Genomic DNA, 16199 nt, shown 5'->3' with positions numbered 1-16199 from the left:
TACTACTCAACTCTAACTTACCTCCTTATTCATTAATTCAACAAACATATATTGACCACTTTCCATATGCAAGGCACTGAAGAAACGAATAAAGAGCAGGATGAAATCTCAGCTCTCAAATATGGTCTTATATTCTGATAGTGGAATGCTGTGGATACTAGTATTTTTACCTATTTCTATTTGCATTTCTGCCAGTTTTCCTTTTTATGTTTAGGACCCCACAAACTTAGTTATTGTTTAATGATTATTGCATCAATGATAGTTTCTGCATCAATGCTTTTTCCAATGTTTTCTGACATTTTAAGAATAATCCCCATTTTTCTATGTATGAGAAAGTACCAATTCCAATTATTCCTTTAACATCAGTCCCTTCATTTTTAGTTCCTTAACAACAGGCTGAATTTGTCTTATTCAATTAGCCACTCTTACTTTCTTAGGTAAAGCAAGTCTAACAACAGTTCATGTTGTAAGTTACCTGTGTATTCTTTCTTCACGGCTAAGTCTTCACCCTTTTTTTCCCCGACCCACTTTCTGTAGTGAACTTTATTTTCCATTAGTGATCTTTTCCTCACACTTTGTAAATAGCTGCTTTCACCACTTCTTTGTCTTGGGATATGGGGTCACATTTGGCAACCCAGTTTAGTAGGCTTCTTAATGCTCATTCCGTGACATGTCCTTTGTCACCTTTCACTACTTTAGAAAGCTTTTTGTTGCTCAAGTTAGCTGTGGTGTGCCTTGAAAGGATCCAATTAGGAAGTCTGGGCCCTGAGCACAGCGGGCACTCAAGAAACGTGTCTCGACAGAAGTGGGCCTTTGATGGTAAAACAGCCACAGGGGAACCTTAAGTTACGAATTTAGGACCCAGGTGGAAAAAAATGGGTATTTTATTCTTATTTTTTCCTTCACGAGGACAGATGTCAAAACCTAGTTAAACTAAGGCTAATACGTTTTAAAGATGAATTTAAGGTGTTTAGTTTTTGCCTTTTTAACTCAATTTGTACAAATGTCTAAGGGTTATATATACATTAGTTTACCCTAACAGGTCATCTTTCCTTAAGCTCTCCTTGAATATTTCAATGTTTAAAGGAAAATGTTAATTACCAACAGCTGTCCCATAAAAATTAGGATACTTTCCACTATATATATATTTTGCAAACCTACTGGCTCCACACGGCAGTTATGGCATAACGGGAAAAGGGAAGGGAACCCTTTACACACTTAAGGCTTCGAAGCTGGGAAGAAATAAAGGCCTGAAAGCAGCTTTTTTCAATTATCCCAAGATTACTCACTAACGTGAAATCCCTACTTGATGGAAGCTTTCCCAAGTTACATTCATAACGTCTCATTAAGAAGTACTTGAAATACACTAAGATTGATGAGTTACAGATTTTTGAGTACTCTTACTTTTACAGGGTTTCTTTCTGGAATGAATTAAACTGATATCGAATAAAGGTTAAGAAGTGAATAAAGTTTTCTTTTTAAATTTCACATTAAATTTAAATAGCTTATATCCACATTACTAATTCTGATACTTCTGCTGAGTGATACCTAACATATATTGCACTTCTTTGGGGTTTAACAGAGTACAAAATAAGATTTGAATGAATTGTAAAACCTAACTGAAGTCTCCTGTACTCATTAATTATGATGTTTGGCACCTGTATGAACACGCTGATGCTGAATGAGGTTTGTACTCTGGGTGAAGGTTTTACCACATATACGGCATGCATAGGGCTTCTCTCCTGTGTGAATTCTCTGGTGTTGAATAAGGCATGTTCTCTGGCTGAAATCTTTATCACATTCATTACATTTATAGGGTCTTTCTCCAGTATGAGTTCTCTGATGTTGATTAAGTGATGAGGAGTAAATAAAAGCTTTCCCACATTCATTACATTTATACGGCTTCTCTCCGGTATGAATCCTTTGATGTTGAGTAAGATTGGCACCCTGTCTATATGCTTTCCCACATATATTGCATTTGAAGGGTTTTTCTCCATTATGAATCCTTTGATGCTGAGTAAGGTGTACACTCTGGCTGAATGCTTTCCCACACACACTGCATTTGTATGGTTTCTCCCCCGTATGAGTTCTATGATGTTGAGTAAGGTTTGCACTCTGGCTGAAGGCTTTTCCACATATTTTACATATATAGGATTTCTCTCCAGTGTGAGTAGTCTGATGTTGAATCAGAGTTGAGGAATGAGCAAAGGCTTTTCCACATTCGTTACATTTATAACACTTCTCTCCAGAATGAATTCTCTGATGTCGAATAAGGTAAGTACTCTGACTAAACACTTTCCAACACTCATTGCATTTATATGGTTTCTTTCCAGTATGTATTTTTTGATGTTGAAGAAGGTGTGTACTCTGACTGAAAGTCTTCCCACATTCGTTGCATATGTAAGGTTTTTCACCAGTATGAACTCTCTGATGATTAATCAGCGATGAACTGTGGCTGAAGGTTTTACCACATTCCAAGCATTTATATGGTTTTTCTCCAGTATGTGTCCTTTGATGTATAGTAAGGTGTGCACGCTGACTGAAGTCTTTTCCACAGTCATCACACTTATAGGGCTTCTCTCCAGTATGAATTCTCTGATGTATAGTAAGGTGTGCACGCTGGCTGAAGGCTTTACCACACTGGTGGCATTCATATGGTTTTTCTCCAGTATGCATTCTCTGATGTGCAATGAGGGATGAGATATGCCTAAACTCCTTCCCACATTCTTCACATTCATGAGATTTTTCTTTGGCATGGGTACTTTGGTGTTTCACGAAGGACGGGTTTTTCCTAAACTTTTTCCCACACACGTTACATTTATAAGGCTTCTCTCCAGGATATATTTTTCTATGAACAATACCATATGAGACATGATTGAAGGTTGCCCTGCCTTCATCATACATAGTTTTATTATCTGACTGGGTACCAAACTGAATAATTAGGTTTGAATGCTTTTCAAAATTATTTCTATATATATCATATTTACTAAGACACTCTTCCATAGGGTCGTCTTCTTTTGAGAGAACTGACTTCAAGGTGAAATTTCTTTCATTAGCAGGAATTTTCCTGTAGGTATCTGTTGCTTGCCTCTCTAATCTCTCATTGTAGTCATATGGTTCTTCCAATTTGATGGTCTGAGTTCCAGTCTTTGTGAGTTTAGAAGTATTTGTAACTGGAGTACACTCTTGGGCTTCTGTTTTCCATTCTGGGATAAAAAGAATATAGAATATAAAAAGTTTTCCTCTATTTGGAGAAAGGAAACTGCCAAAACAGAAGGAAAATACCGAACATGAATAAAATGCCTAAAAAGACTATGGCTCTGACCACCTCATAACATGGTACTTTAAAGCTTGGGAAAAGAAAATACAGGGGCAGAAAACCAGAAGACCAAACTGCTGAAAAAGGAGAGGGTCCTCACTACTCAACATGGGCATAGATGAATAAAATAGGTTAGGTCAGGTGACTAGACTAAGAGATGTGAAAACACCATGGAATAATTTGTATAAAGCAGACACTAACTCTCACTGGACTCCTTCCAACCTACTCTGCACAATCCACATAATATTCAAAAGCAATTTCAAGGAGTGCTCTCCATGCTTAAATACTCTAGTAAATCTCTCATCGTAAGAGTTCTTAAAGTACAGTCCCCAGACAGATGATCTGGGAATGTGTTAAATTATTGGTCCCCATACAGACAAGCTGAATCAGGAACTCTGGGGGCTACTGAACCAGAAAAGACTCCAAATAGCCAAAGGAATGTTGAGAAAGAAAAGCAAAGCTGGTGGCATCACAATTCTGGACTTCAAGCTCTATTACACAGCTGTAATCACTAAGACAGTTAAGTATGGTACTGGCACAAAAACAGACACATAGATCAATGGAACAGAATAGAGAACCGAGAAAAGGACCTTTAACTCTATGGTCAACTTATCTTTGACAAAGCAGGAAAGAATGCCCAATGGAAAAAAGACAGTCTCTTCAACAAGTGGTGTTGGGAAAACTGGACAGCCACATGCAGAAGAATGAAACTGGACCATTTCCTTACACCACACACAAAAATAGACTCAAAAATGGATGAAAGACCTAAATGGGAGACAGGAATCCCTCAAAATCCTAGAGGACACAGACAGCAATCTCTGTGACCTTGGCTGCAGCAACTTCTTGCTAGACACGTCTCCAAAGGCAAGGGAAACAAAAGCAAAAATGAACTATTCGGACTTCATCAAGATAAAAAGCTTTTGCACAGCAAAGGAAACAGTCGACAAAATCAAAAGACAACCTACAGAATGGGAGAACATATTAGTAAATGACATATCAGATAAAAGGCTAGTCTTTAAGATTATTAAAGAACGTATCAAACTCAACACCCAAAAAACCAAACAATCCAGTCAAGAAATGGGCAGAAGACATGAACAGACATTTCTCCAAAGACAACATTTAATGCCCAACGGACACATGAAAAAATGCTCAACATCGCTCGGCATCAGGGAAATCCAAATCAAAACCTCAATGAGATACCACCTCACACCCCTCAGAATGGCTGAAATTAACAAGTCAGGAAACGACAGATGTTGGCGGGGATGCAGAGAAAGGGGAACCCTCCTACACTGTTGGTGGGAATGTAAGCTGGTGCAGCCACTCTGGAAAACAGTATGGAGGTTCCTCAAACAGTTGAAAATAGAGCTACCCTTTCTCAGTCTTGGTGCTCTTTGGAGGGAGAAAATTCTCCCCCTAAAATACGTAACCATAAAATGCCCCCTCTCTTGTGGATTACAGCCCCAGTGCACGCTGCCTGAATGACCTAAAAAACTCCTCAGGCTCAAATTAAAGGGGTCCCAGACTTAGATTTCTTTTATCACCATCCATGGTTCTTCCAGAAGACTATCCTGACTCTCGTCCAGGCTCATTTCCATTATGTCACGCATGTTTCTTCAGTGTCTAGAGTGTGCCAAAATCATTCCACAAAGAATTTACTGTGCTACAGGTGTATCCTGTGCTACAGGTACATATAGGTCATTCTGCTATAAATTATGAGAAGAATTAAGAATTAGGTTTTCCAAGTAGTATTACCCAAGTTTAGGACAACTGAGCATGAAAAACAACAAACAAAACAAACCTGGAATTAGTGGACTAATACACTGAATTTTGAATTTCGGAAAATCCCATTAGTCCATAGTGACATGTTCACATAAAAAAATGAGGTGGGAGGAAGAAAAACTATTCTTTACAGGAGAATGCTGTTAATCCTTTAGAAGAGATGACTGAATTAAAAAATCACTATCTTGCAATCAGCAGTATAATAAAGCAAGAACCAAGAATGGATGCTACAAATCCTTAAATAAAATAGTACCAGGGAATGGAATAGTCATGTGGCCTCTGAGTATCACTCCACAGATTACTTACTGATTTTAAAGAAAAAAATGCACCTTTAAAACGGAAAGATCTGGTCAAAAGCACCTTAACTTTTAAAATGAGTATCACCAATGATGAGACGAGTGGCAATGGACAGTACACACCTAGGATGCCTTTTTGGTAAACATACTTCATCTGACTCTAAACATAAGGAAACAATCAGGCAAATCTAGACTGTGAGTCATTCTAAAAAAACCTGGCCTGGATCCTTCAGAAAATGTCAGAAGGGAAAAGAACAAAAGGAAAAGTGTGTGTGTGTAAAAAGATAAAGCAAAGGGGCGCCTGAGGGGCTCAGCTGGTTAAGCACCCGACTCTTGATTTCAGCTCAGGTCCTGATCTCGGGGTCAAGCCCCGTGTCAGGGTCCGCACTCAGTGGGGAGTCTGTTTGAGATTCTTGCTCTCCCTCTGCCTCTGCCCCACCCCCTCCCAAAAAGAGATAAAGCAAAAGTGGCTAAATGATGGTAGCTGGTGGTTCCAGGTGAAAATTACATAGGTGTTCGATGTACTGATTCTGCAACTTTTTGTAGGTTTGAGTTCTTGTGGGGAAAGGAAGAAATGGGAATAACTAAAAAGCCCCTCAATAAGAAACAGGTTTAGTAAATTATGAGACACACAACAAAGTGTGATGCAGATATTAAAAAAAAAAAGAACAGGGAAGGAAGTTCTTTATATCCTCATTTGGAACACTTCTCAAGATATGCTTTTAAGTAAACAAAAGCAAAGTATAAAACTGTGTGTACAGTTTGCTACCATTTCCATTAGAAAATGGAGGAAAAGGGGCACCTGGCTGGCTCAGTCAGTAGAGTGTGTGACTCTTGATCTCAGGGTTAGGAGTTTGAGCCCCACATTAGGGGTAGAGATTACTTAAAAAATAAAATCTAAAAAGGAGAAAAAACATTTTTTTCCCCAAATGATATAAGGAAAGCATCCCAAATACAGGATTTTTTTAAGAACACACACACACACACACGTTCAAGAGTTCATTTGACAGAGAGTAAGAGAGAGCACAAGTAGGGGGAGGGTCAGAGGGAGAGGAAGAAGACGACTCCCTGCCCTGATGCGGGGCTTGGGACCTTGGGATCATGACCTGAGCTGAAGGCAGACACTTAACCGACTGAGCCAGTCAGGCACCCAAAAAACATTTTTATATTGACTTTATATGCAAACAGAATACCTGAACAGAAACAACTAGAAATAGGCACCAGTGGTTGGGCTGAGAGATGCAGGAACTGGTGAATGCGCTACAGTAACAGAACATTTGAAAAAATACTTTTTCAAAATTAGAAAATGTAAAGAAAAGAATGAGTTACGGAAGTGGAGGTTGGAGGCTACAGGGGGATTTGTTGGTAAACAGAATGAAAGAAACTTACAAAGAAGAAGGTCTGAAACTTAAAATTTTCAGGACATTCACGCAAGCTTATGAAAGAGGGAGGGGGACACGGCACAGTGAAAGCACCAGACGAAGCGGGGGATGGGACCCAGGGGCCAGAGGGAAGGATGAAATGAGAGACACCGGGGAAATGTGGAACAGCGGTGTCTGGAACTCTCTTCCTGAAGGTGGCCTCTGCAAGGAGGCAGTGCCAAACAGTTCAGTGTTCCTGATAGGCTGGAATGTCTTGGTGGAGAGTGACTTAGCCATTATTTAAAAAAAATATATCTCACTGCACTTATGCTTTTAAATGCAAACAATCTCATGACACTTAATTCTCTCACCTGGACTAGGGCCTTCTAAGATTTCTTTGATCACCATCCATGGTTCTTCCAGTATGGGAATCACAGTTGGTCGGTACACTGTAAGTCCTGTTTAGGAGAAATATAAGGAGTTTTATCCTGGAGATAAACAGCTGTTCGAATTTTATTGCCAGACTTCTATTTATCTGTGAGGACAGACTTCTACCGGAAAACAATGGTTTCATGGACGTGATCTAGTGGGAGAAATAGGTCACTGTACTTTTCAGTGCTAGGATAAAAATGTCCTGCTACTCAGGAGGATATGTGCATAGAGCTCATGGCAGGAGGAGATCCCAGGAAAGGCAGGGAGTGGGCAAGGTGCAGTGTTGTGTGGAAGTCCTGGGAAGCTGTGTGTCATAGTTTTCAACGATCCTTCACTTAGAAACCTTTTATTTGGTAAAAGGGAGAACATAGCCCGAATGGGATGAGCACACTCACCTCTAAGTCCCATTCTTAGCAAAGTGCTTCAGAGGCCAACCCATTTTTAACAACAGAGGAAAGAAAGATGGTGGATAGGCTGGCAGGAGTGGGCGCAGAGGATGCTTACCCAGAGAAACCATGTTCCAGTAGTTCTGTAAGGTCACAGTCTTGTACAGTTCCTTCTGTACGGGACGCATTATCTCCCAGTCCTCCTGGGTGATATCCACAGCCACATCTTTGAATGTCATTGATTCCTGAAACATCAAATATAACTTGGTTCAAGAATTGGTAGGAGAGTGATAACACCAGGGACATGTGTGGTGGGGGGAATCACAGAATCTTGACCTTTAGTAAGACCTTAAAGGTTATCGAGTTAAAACCCTCACCCAAAGTTATGGATGAGCACACTCAAATGGTCCTACAGGGAAGGGTGAAAACACAAGAGTTTGTAATTACGTTTTCAGCTGGTACAAGTATATGTATTGGTGGCTCCATCTTAAAGGAAGGTTTTACACAGATAATGGTTGTGCGCCTTAAGAATTCCGTGTGTTAGGGTTTGAAATTTTAAGATATATCTGTGTGCTCTAAGATGAAATGCAGAGCCCTTCCTTCCTTTTTAAAATAAAATCGGGACTGGGATGCCTGGGTGGCTCAGTTGGTTAAACATCTGCCTTCGGCTCAGGTCATGATCCCAGGGTCCCGGGATCGAGTCCCACATCGGGCTCCCCGCTCAGCAGGGAGCTCGCTTCTCCCTCTGCCTCTCTCGAATAAATAAATAAAATCTTTAAAAACAATTTAAAAAATAAATAAATAAAATTGGGACCGAAACCCACACTGTTCAGAACTGTTACACTTTCAATACATTTCACAATCTGGTGAGGTTAGTATCCCTCTTTGCTCTTTTCCTTCCTTTTGTTTAAAAAAAAAAAAATGGATTCCTTTTACATGCTATTCTTTTTTTTTTTTTAAAGGATTTTATTTATTTATTTGAGAGAGAGAGAGAGAGAATGAGAGATAGAGAGCACGAGAGGGAAGAGGGTCAGAGGGAGAAGCAGACTCCCTGCCAAACAGGGAGCCCGATGCGGGACTCGATCCCGGGACTCCAGGATCATGACCTGAGCCGAAGGCAGTCGCTGAACCAACTGAGCCACCTGGGCGCCCCTTACATGCTTTTCAAATAAACTTTCTAAGTTCCTTATAAAAATTGTATTGGGTTTTGACAATTACATTGCTTATAATTTAGGAAGAACAATTTTACAACATTCAAAGCTTCTTTCACGTCTTATAGTATGATATAGGACATGGAGGTACTATAAAATTCATACTATGTTTAGTCCTAGATATTTTAAATTTTGGGGGTGGGGAAAACTATTCATGGAATCTTTTATTTCATCATCTGCCTAATTTTAACGTATATGTAAGAAAGTTATTAATTTTCTTCTTTTTTCTAAAAGTAAGCTCTATGTCCAACATGAGGCTTGAACTCATGACCCTGAGATCGAAGAGTTGCATGCTCTACCAACTGAGCCAGCTACCCTTGAAAGTGATAAATTTTCATATGCCGTTTTCTGTAGTAATCACCTTACTCAAATTTTCTACTACTGGTTCCCAGTTTTTCCCCTGATTTTTTTTAGGGTTTTCAGGTAAACAATCATACCATTTACGAATAATAATTTTACTCTACCAATTTCAGATGTATATGTTTACAGTAAAATTTTCTCTTAAGATGGCCTGACAGAGGGGCGCCTGGGTGGCTCAGTCGTTAAGCATCTCCCTTCGGCTCAGGTCATGATCCCAGAGTCCTGGGATCGAGCCCCACATAGGGCTCCCTGCTCCGCGGGAAGCCTGCTTCTCCCTCTCCCACTCCCCCTGCTTGTGTTTCCTCTCTCGTTGTCTCTCTCTGTCAAATATATAAATAAAGTCTTAAAAAAAAAAAAAGTGGCCTGAAAGAACATAGACTCACGATCAACAGTAACACCACAAAACACATGGCCTTTAAATTATTTGTTAATGAAAAAATAATTTTAGCAATTATTGTTTATTGATGGTTTACTGTAATCCAGGCTAACCACAAGTCTCAATGTTTAATCCTCACAATCTAAGAGGTAAATTCTATTTTTATTAGAGGTTTAATCACTCAGGCTAAGTGTGGTCAAGTATCTTGCCCCCAAATCATAGGTCCAGAATCAGGCACCAAACCTGATTCATCCGGCTGTGGTGGTCAATCCCTTAACCTCTATGCAGTTGCTACCTTAAAATCAAACAGTGAAGAAAGGCGTATCAGGGGAAGGAAAAAGGAGCCTATTTCCTATAAAGGGCAGTCACTTCTCTTAACAGGCCAAGATGGACTTAAAGACAAAAACTGATGCTTAAGTCCTAGATTGGGCTTTTGGGGAGACAGAAGTTACAGGGCCAGGACATACAACGTCCTCACATAAACACCTCCAAGAAGCCATTTTAAAATCACAGAAAAAACTAACACTTACTTTGGTCACCAAGTCATTTAACCACCCTGCCTGGAAAGCAGGTCTTCCTTTGGGGTCTTCCTCTGGGGTCTCCTGGGGAAGGGCAGAGTTCTGAGGAGCAGCTGGGGAAAGGAGACCATGATGGATATTAGTCCTGTTTGAACAGCCTAGGAAACTTCACCAAACAGATGCCTATACTTTCCTAAAGTGAGAAAAACAGCACCCCTACTTTAAAGAACCAAGGGAAGGACCAATGACTTGTCCCATGATATCAATGCAGGTTTCAAAAACAAGTCTGTTCTGGGACTGCTAAGGATATACATCAAATTCCTAATTTTCTACTCAATCTTCGTGTGATGTAAATTGTGTATGCTGTCTCTTAATAAGGAAATGTGCTCTGGACCCTTTTCTACCTTTTAGGAAGTGTGTTATTGTAAAATCCAATTGACAAAGCAAATGACTTATTGACAGAATGGCTCAAACCTCTGCAGGTGAAATTCCTGAGGGCTCACACGGGGGTAACTGGGTTGTCTGGTCATTGTTTTAGGACACTAGGTAATGTGTGTTTGGTTCCAGTCTGGAAAGGGCACACCCTGCAAGACGGGGTTCATGTCAAAGCCTGTTCTCACTGACTGTGGGGCCCTTTGCTCTCCCCAATTTCTTTAAGGGGCTGCTCTGTGATATGCTGGCTGACTTCTCTAGCCACCCAGGATTCCTCCCCTTTCTGCCCTACAATTCTCACCTTCCTCTTCTAGAATCTGAGTCAAATCCTCCACCAGAGTCACCACTTCCTCACTGCTCTCTGGGTACTGGGACTTCACCCAAGTCCTAACCTCCCCAGGCAGGATGGTCAGGAATTGCTCCAGCACCAGCAGCTCCAGGATTTGTTCCTTTGAGTGAATCTCTGGTCTCAGCCATTTAAGGCAGAGTTCTCGGAGTTGATTCAATGCCTTTCGAGGACCAGCTAGGTCTGGATATGGAAAATTTCTAAAATTCTGTCGACAGGTCTCAGTGTCACGCAAGATTCTTGAAGCAAGGGTTTCCTTCTCAACACTGTGGGGTCCACTCTGAGCCTTGTCCGGCTTCCACATGAGAAGGACTTGGGAGCGTGAAGAACTGGTCATCCTCTTGCACGAGGCTAACATTGCTACAGACAGGAGAGTCAATCTGGCAATATCCTTTATATCTCCAATAGTGAGCCAACTGTTTGAAGTCTCATGCTAGAGCCACGAAGACATTATGTCAAGGGCTGCTGCAGCCAAAGGCAGAACAGGGTCAAGGTAGAGTTAGCAGCCTTAGTTAGAAATTCTGAGCCCAGAACTTGCAGGGAAGGTTAAGAGACCCTGAAACACAAGAATAGACCATAAAGTCAAGAATTCTGGTGCTCTCTGCTATACACATACACAAACAGAAATAGTCTATTCAGTGTGCATAGATAAACACACACAGACTTTACCTTGGTCTTCCTCCCCTACATCCTCAGACTTGTGAGATAAAAATGCAATCTGTTGGGGACAGGGGTTGGGACTGCTCTCAAAAGGTGGTAACAGAAGCAAAGACCCGAATCATGAGCAAAACAACAGATCCAACTTCTAGCTTGTTGAAACAGAAATTAAACTTTTACGGGGGGGTGGGGAGCTTCAGTGCTTTTCGGATGTTACAGAAGCTATAAAGGACTGAAGGGGCTCTCAGTAACACCAGAGCTTATCTACAGGTACTTAGAACAAACCGGAAGGAGAATCCTTCCTAATAAAGGGCTCGAGGTTCCCAGGGAAGCTGTCAAGGAAAAAAGGGCGGACATTCACTTTACCCGCTTTGCATATTGCCGCCAGCCTATTCTAGCTTTTCACTATCTAAGGGCTGGAGAGACAAGCCTGTTGGACTGGAAAAAAGTACAAGAGGCTGGTGTGACCTGAAGCCCTTTTAAGTGCTCCTACAGGAGACAATCCCTCATGAATAAATTTGAAACCAGGATTCCCGAAGAAAACCTCGGAACAGGCCTGACCCGGCGACCTGACACCACCTGACCGCGGGCTCCAGCTCTGAGCCCTCCTCAGGCTCAGTCGTGTAACCAAAGCCAACTGTTTACAGGCCCTGCAGAGGACATGCGCCAGCCTCGCCCGCCGCCTCCCCTTCCCGGTCGGGTCTCCCCAACTCCTCTTCAGCCGGAGGGTCGCGGGTAGCGGGGGAGTGGGGACCCGGCCCGCCGCTGCAGCCGCCACCCCGTGCTCGCCTTCTCCGCAGGCCGCGAGCGCGGACGCCGCGCGGGGACGGGCTGGGGCCCCGGCCTGACCGCGCGGACACTCGCCCCCGGCGCCCTCGACATCATTACCTGTCGCCGGGAGCCGGCGGACGCGCAGCCGGGGCGGCCGGAGAGGCCCGGGGCAACAATGGCGGCGGGGGCGCGGGCGCCTGCGTGGCGAGCTCGGCCCCGCGCTGCAGAGGGACCTCTGGGTCCGCCACTTCCCTAGCCCGGAAAGCACGACGTGTCTCGGCCAGAAGCCGCACCTTCCAGCCCGATCCTGAGAAGCCCGGCCCGGATCGCACCGCGCCTCGGCTCCACCGCGACCTCGCCTCAGCGCCACTGCGCATGTGCGCACGGGGAACGCTGCGCGCCCGCCGAGCCAATCGGAAGGCGCGCCCCCCCTGCCGCCCGAGCCTCAGTCCTTGGACCTGTCTCCATGGTAACCTCCTCCACCCATCACGGCGACTTGCTTGCCAGCCTGCACGGTTCGAAGGGAACTTTAAAGTTTCCCCGGCCAGAAGCAGGTCTGGTAGATGACTGGGAGGTCGGGGAGGGGGATGCGGACGGGCGGCGGTTAAAGCTCCGCCCCAGTTAACCAGACAAAACCCGGTACCAGAGTTCCAGAGGAAGGAGGGGCAGGGAAGATGTGGGTCCAAAGCCACCCGAAGTGCGCTTTCGGGCTTTACTATGCATACACATCTACTAGTACATTTTCTGAGTCCCTCCCCAGGGATCTGGTTCTGACTGGGAAAAGGGATAACATCCAACAGCATGTTGTTTACACAGACACAACAAACCGACATAAAACGCTTGAAAATGAAAGGACAGAAGGACAGAAAAACATTCCAGGCGCTCCTGTTATTTACTGCCGTGTTGGCAGACCACCCAAGACTTAACGGTCTTAGAAAAGCACCACCGTATTATGCTCATGGATTCCGTGGGTCAGGAATCTGGAAGGGGAGCAGCAGGCATGGCTCTTCCCTGCTCCACCGTGTCTGGGGGCCCCGCTGAGATGATTTAATGGCAGGGAGGGTCCATTTCCAAGATGGCCTCCTCAGTCACACGTCTTAATGGGTGAGCTGAGACGGCTTAAGGGTGAGCTCAGCTTGGATTTGATCATAGTGGCCTTTTCTACATGAAGGACTCAGGCTGGTTGGACTTCTTACATGGCATCTCTGGGCTTCAAGAGCAGATATTCTACTGAGTAAGAAAGAAGCTCCGTGGCTGATGACAACATAGCTTTGGAAGTCACCTAGCATCACACCATCACCCACTGGATCAAAGCAGTCACAAGTTGTGCAGAATCAAGTAGAGGCAAAATAGACTCCATCTCTTGACGGGAGTGTCAGAGGGTCTTACTACTACTACAATAGGCAAATTTGAACAAAAAGAAATTGGGCAGTGTGATGGTCTTTGCTGTGTCCGCTTGGCTAAGCTACAGTCCCCTGCCATTCAGTGAAACACGAATTTAGGTATTGCTGTGAAGGTATTTTGTAGATATCGTTAAGAGTCCACAAATTCAGTTGAATTAAGTTGGGACGATTATTCCTAGATAACTTGGGTGGTCCTGATTCGAGCAGTTGAAAGTCCTTAAAAGCAGAATTGAGGCTTCTCTGATGAAGAAGAAACTCTGTGAACAAAGCTTCTAGCCTGCCCTTCCTGACAGATTGCCCTATGGATTTTGATCTTGCCCAGCCCCCACAATTAAGCCAATTCCTTGTAAAAATCTAGTACATATGTTCTGCGTCTCTGGCTGCACCCTGACTGATACAGGTAATAATCCTAATAACTGACAAAATGGAACTTTTAAACAATCACGAGGGAATAAATAAGTATGGTATCCACTTATAAAAAGAAAAATTGACAAAGACTATATATATCCACCATCACTCTATGTCCCTAACAATAAGGCCTCCGGAGATACTAAGCAATAACTGATTACTGCAGGGAGTAAAACATAAATTGACAACTGAAGCTGGAAACTTGAACACGCCCTCTACAATACACTGTGCTGGGCTGCCAGGATCCCCTTTCAGGGCTGGGGCACCTGTTCCCTTGGGGGCTAGTGTGTTTCACGGCTGAGAGCTCGTGATTATGTCCCTGGGAATTGTCCTGGCTGAAGAGAGCTGCCTCTCACAGATGTCTTCTCCTCCCCAGGGCAGTCCACATTCAATGGTGTCACTGCAGAGATTCAAAGACCTTGGACCTCTTGCTTCAACGTGCAGCATCTCTAAAGGGCTGTCCTGGCTTGAGTTCCCTGTAGGATCAGATGAGGCCTCTGTTGCAATCGTACAGCATTTCAGCTTTTTCCTGGGGCCCAATCCTCCTTACGTCACTCCTTTACCATTACTTTTCTAGAGAATACTACCTAACAATACCCCTGTAGAACCCCAAGACTCAGGACGGGACATTTGGACTGATACAGGCAAACACCTTGAAACACTAATCCCTCTGAGTTCTCCGAGCCTGCAAAAGTGGCCCACTCCTTCCAGTCTTGCTTGAAGATGATGCACACAGAAGCTTCTCCTTTGCAATAAGACCTGTGCCCCTCTCAGGAGCTATTCTTTCCTTCCCTCCTGATCATTAGATCAATTAATAGGGTCAAGTCACCACAAAACCCAACAGGAGAAATGCTGGTCCTGATAGGGTAGGATAAGGAATATTCCCTGCATTTGCTGCAGGCCCTCGCCCACCTGTATCTGCGGGAACAGGAGTGTATGGGTCTGGATCCTGAGGACGCTGGATCAAGGAGGAGAGAACATATAGTGAGTACTGGAGAATTTCTTGAAAAGCAGCACAGGCATGTACGGTCAATTAATTTTCAACAAAGGAGTCAAGAACGTACAACGGGGACAGAACAGTCTCCTTAACGAATGGTGTTGGGACAACGGGACAGCCACATGCAGAAGAATACAAGTGGACCACTATTCTACACCATACACAAAAATTAACTCAAAATGGACTAAAGACTTGAACGTAAGACCTGAAACCACAAAACTCCTAGGAGAAAACATAGACAGTTAAGTCCTTTGACACTGGTCTTAGCAAAGATTTTTTTTGGATTTGACACCAAAATAAAGGCAACAAAACCAAAAATGAACAAGTAGAACGACGTCAATCTAAGAAACTTCTGCACCAGCAAAGGAAACCATCAGCACAATGAAAAGTCAACGTAGTGCATGGGAGAAAACACTGGCAAATCAGATAAGGGATCGATAGCCAAAATATATGAGGAATTAATACAACACAACGGCAAAGAAACAAACAATCCAGTTAAAATTAATGGGCAGAGGACCTGAATAGACACTTTCCCCAAGAAGACATCCAGACGGCCAATAGGTATACAAATAGATGCTCACCATCACTCATCATTAGGGGAATGCAAATCAAACCCACAATGAGATATCACATCACACCTGTTAGAAGGGCTATTATCAAAAAAAAAAAAAAAAAAAAAAGAAGCAAGCACTGGCAGAGGATATGAAGACAACACTTGTGCCATGTTGGCGGGAACATGAACTCATGTAGTCACTATGGAAAACAGTTCCTCAAAAAGTTAAAAACAGAATTACCACATGATCCAGCAATTTCACTTCTGGGTATTTACCGAACAGAAATGGAAACACTACCTCAAAAAGATATATACACCCCCATGTTCACTGCAGCATTCATTACAATAGCCAAGACGTGGGAGCAAGCTAAGTGTCCATCAGTGGATGAATGGATTGAGAAGTTGTGGTGTATACATGTATGCATGTGTGTCTATTCTATACATAGAAAACAATGGAGTATTTTTCAGCCATTAAAAAGAGTGAAAAAAACCCCCAAAGAGTGAAATCTTGTCATTTGCGACAAGATAAATGAACCTTGAGGACATTATGCTAAGTCAGACAGGGAAAGACAAATACTGAACGATTTCACTTAT

The 16199-nt window shown here is 43.1% G+C and overlaps 1 protein-coding gene across 1 annotated transcript; it reads right to left on the bottom strand.

Moving 5' to 3' along the window:
• Positions 1-866: 866 nt before the first annotated feature.
• On the bottom strand, positions 867-12621 carry ZNF287 (zinc finger protein 287). The gene is given in 6 exon segments (XM_073881759.1): positions 867-3206; positions 7127-7213; positions 7692-7818; positions 10051-10151; positions 12362-12404; positions 12406-12621. Coding segments are annotated over 6 exon segments (2142 nt in total). The 3' UTR covers positions 867-1638.
• Between the last annotated feature and the right edge of the window lie 3578 nt (positions 12622-16199).

This window comes from Callorhinus ursinus, unplaced genomic scaffold (genome assembly GCF_003265705.2).
Source record: "Callorhinus ursinus isolate GAN/ISIS: 27379988/994484 unplaced genomic scaffold, GSC_fseal_2.0 scaffold43, whole genome shotgun sequence".
In the NCBI taxonomy this organism is placed as follows: domain Eukaryota; kingdom Metazoa; phylum Chordata; class Mammalia; order Carnivora; family Otariidae; genus Callorhinus; species Callorhinus ursinus.
Note: the sequence above shows the minus strand (reverse complement) of the source record. Positions and strands in the feature narration are given on the sequence as shown.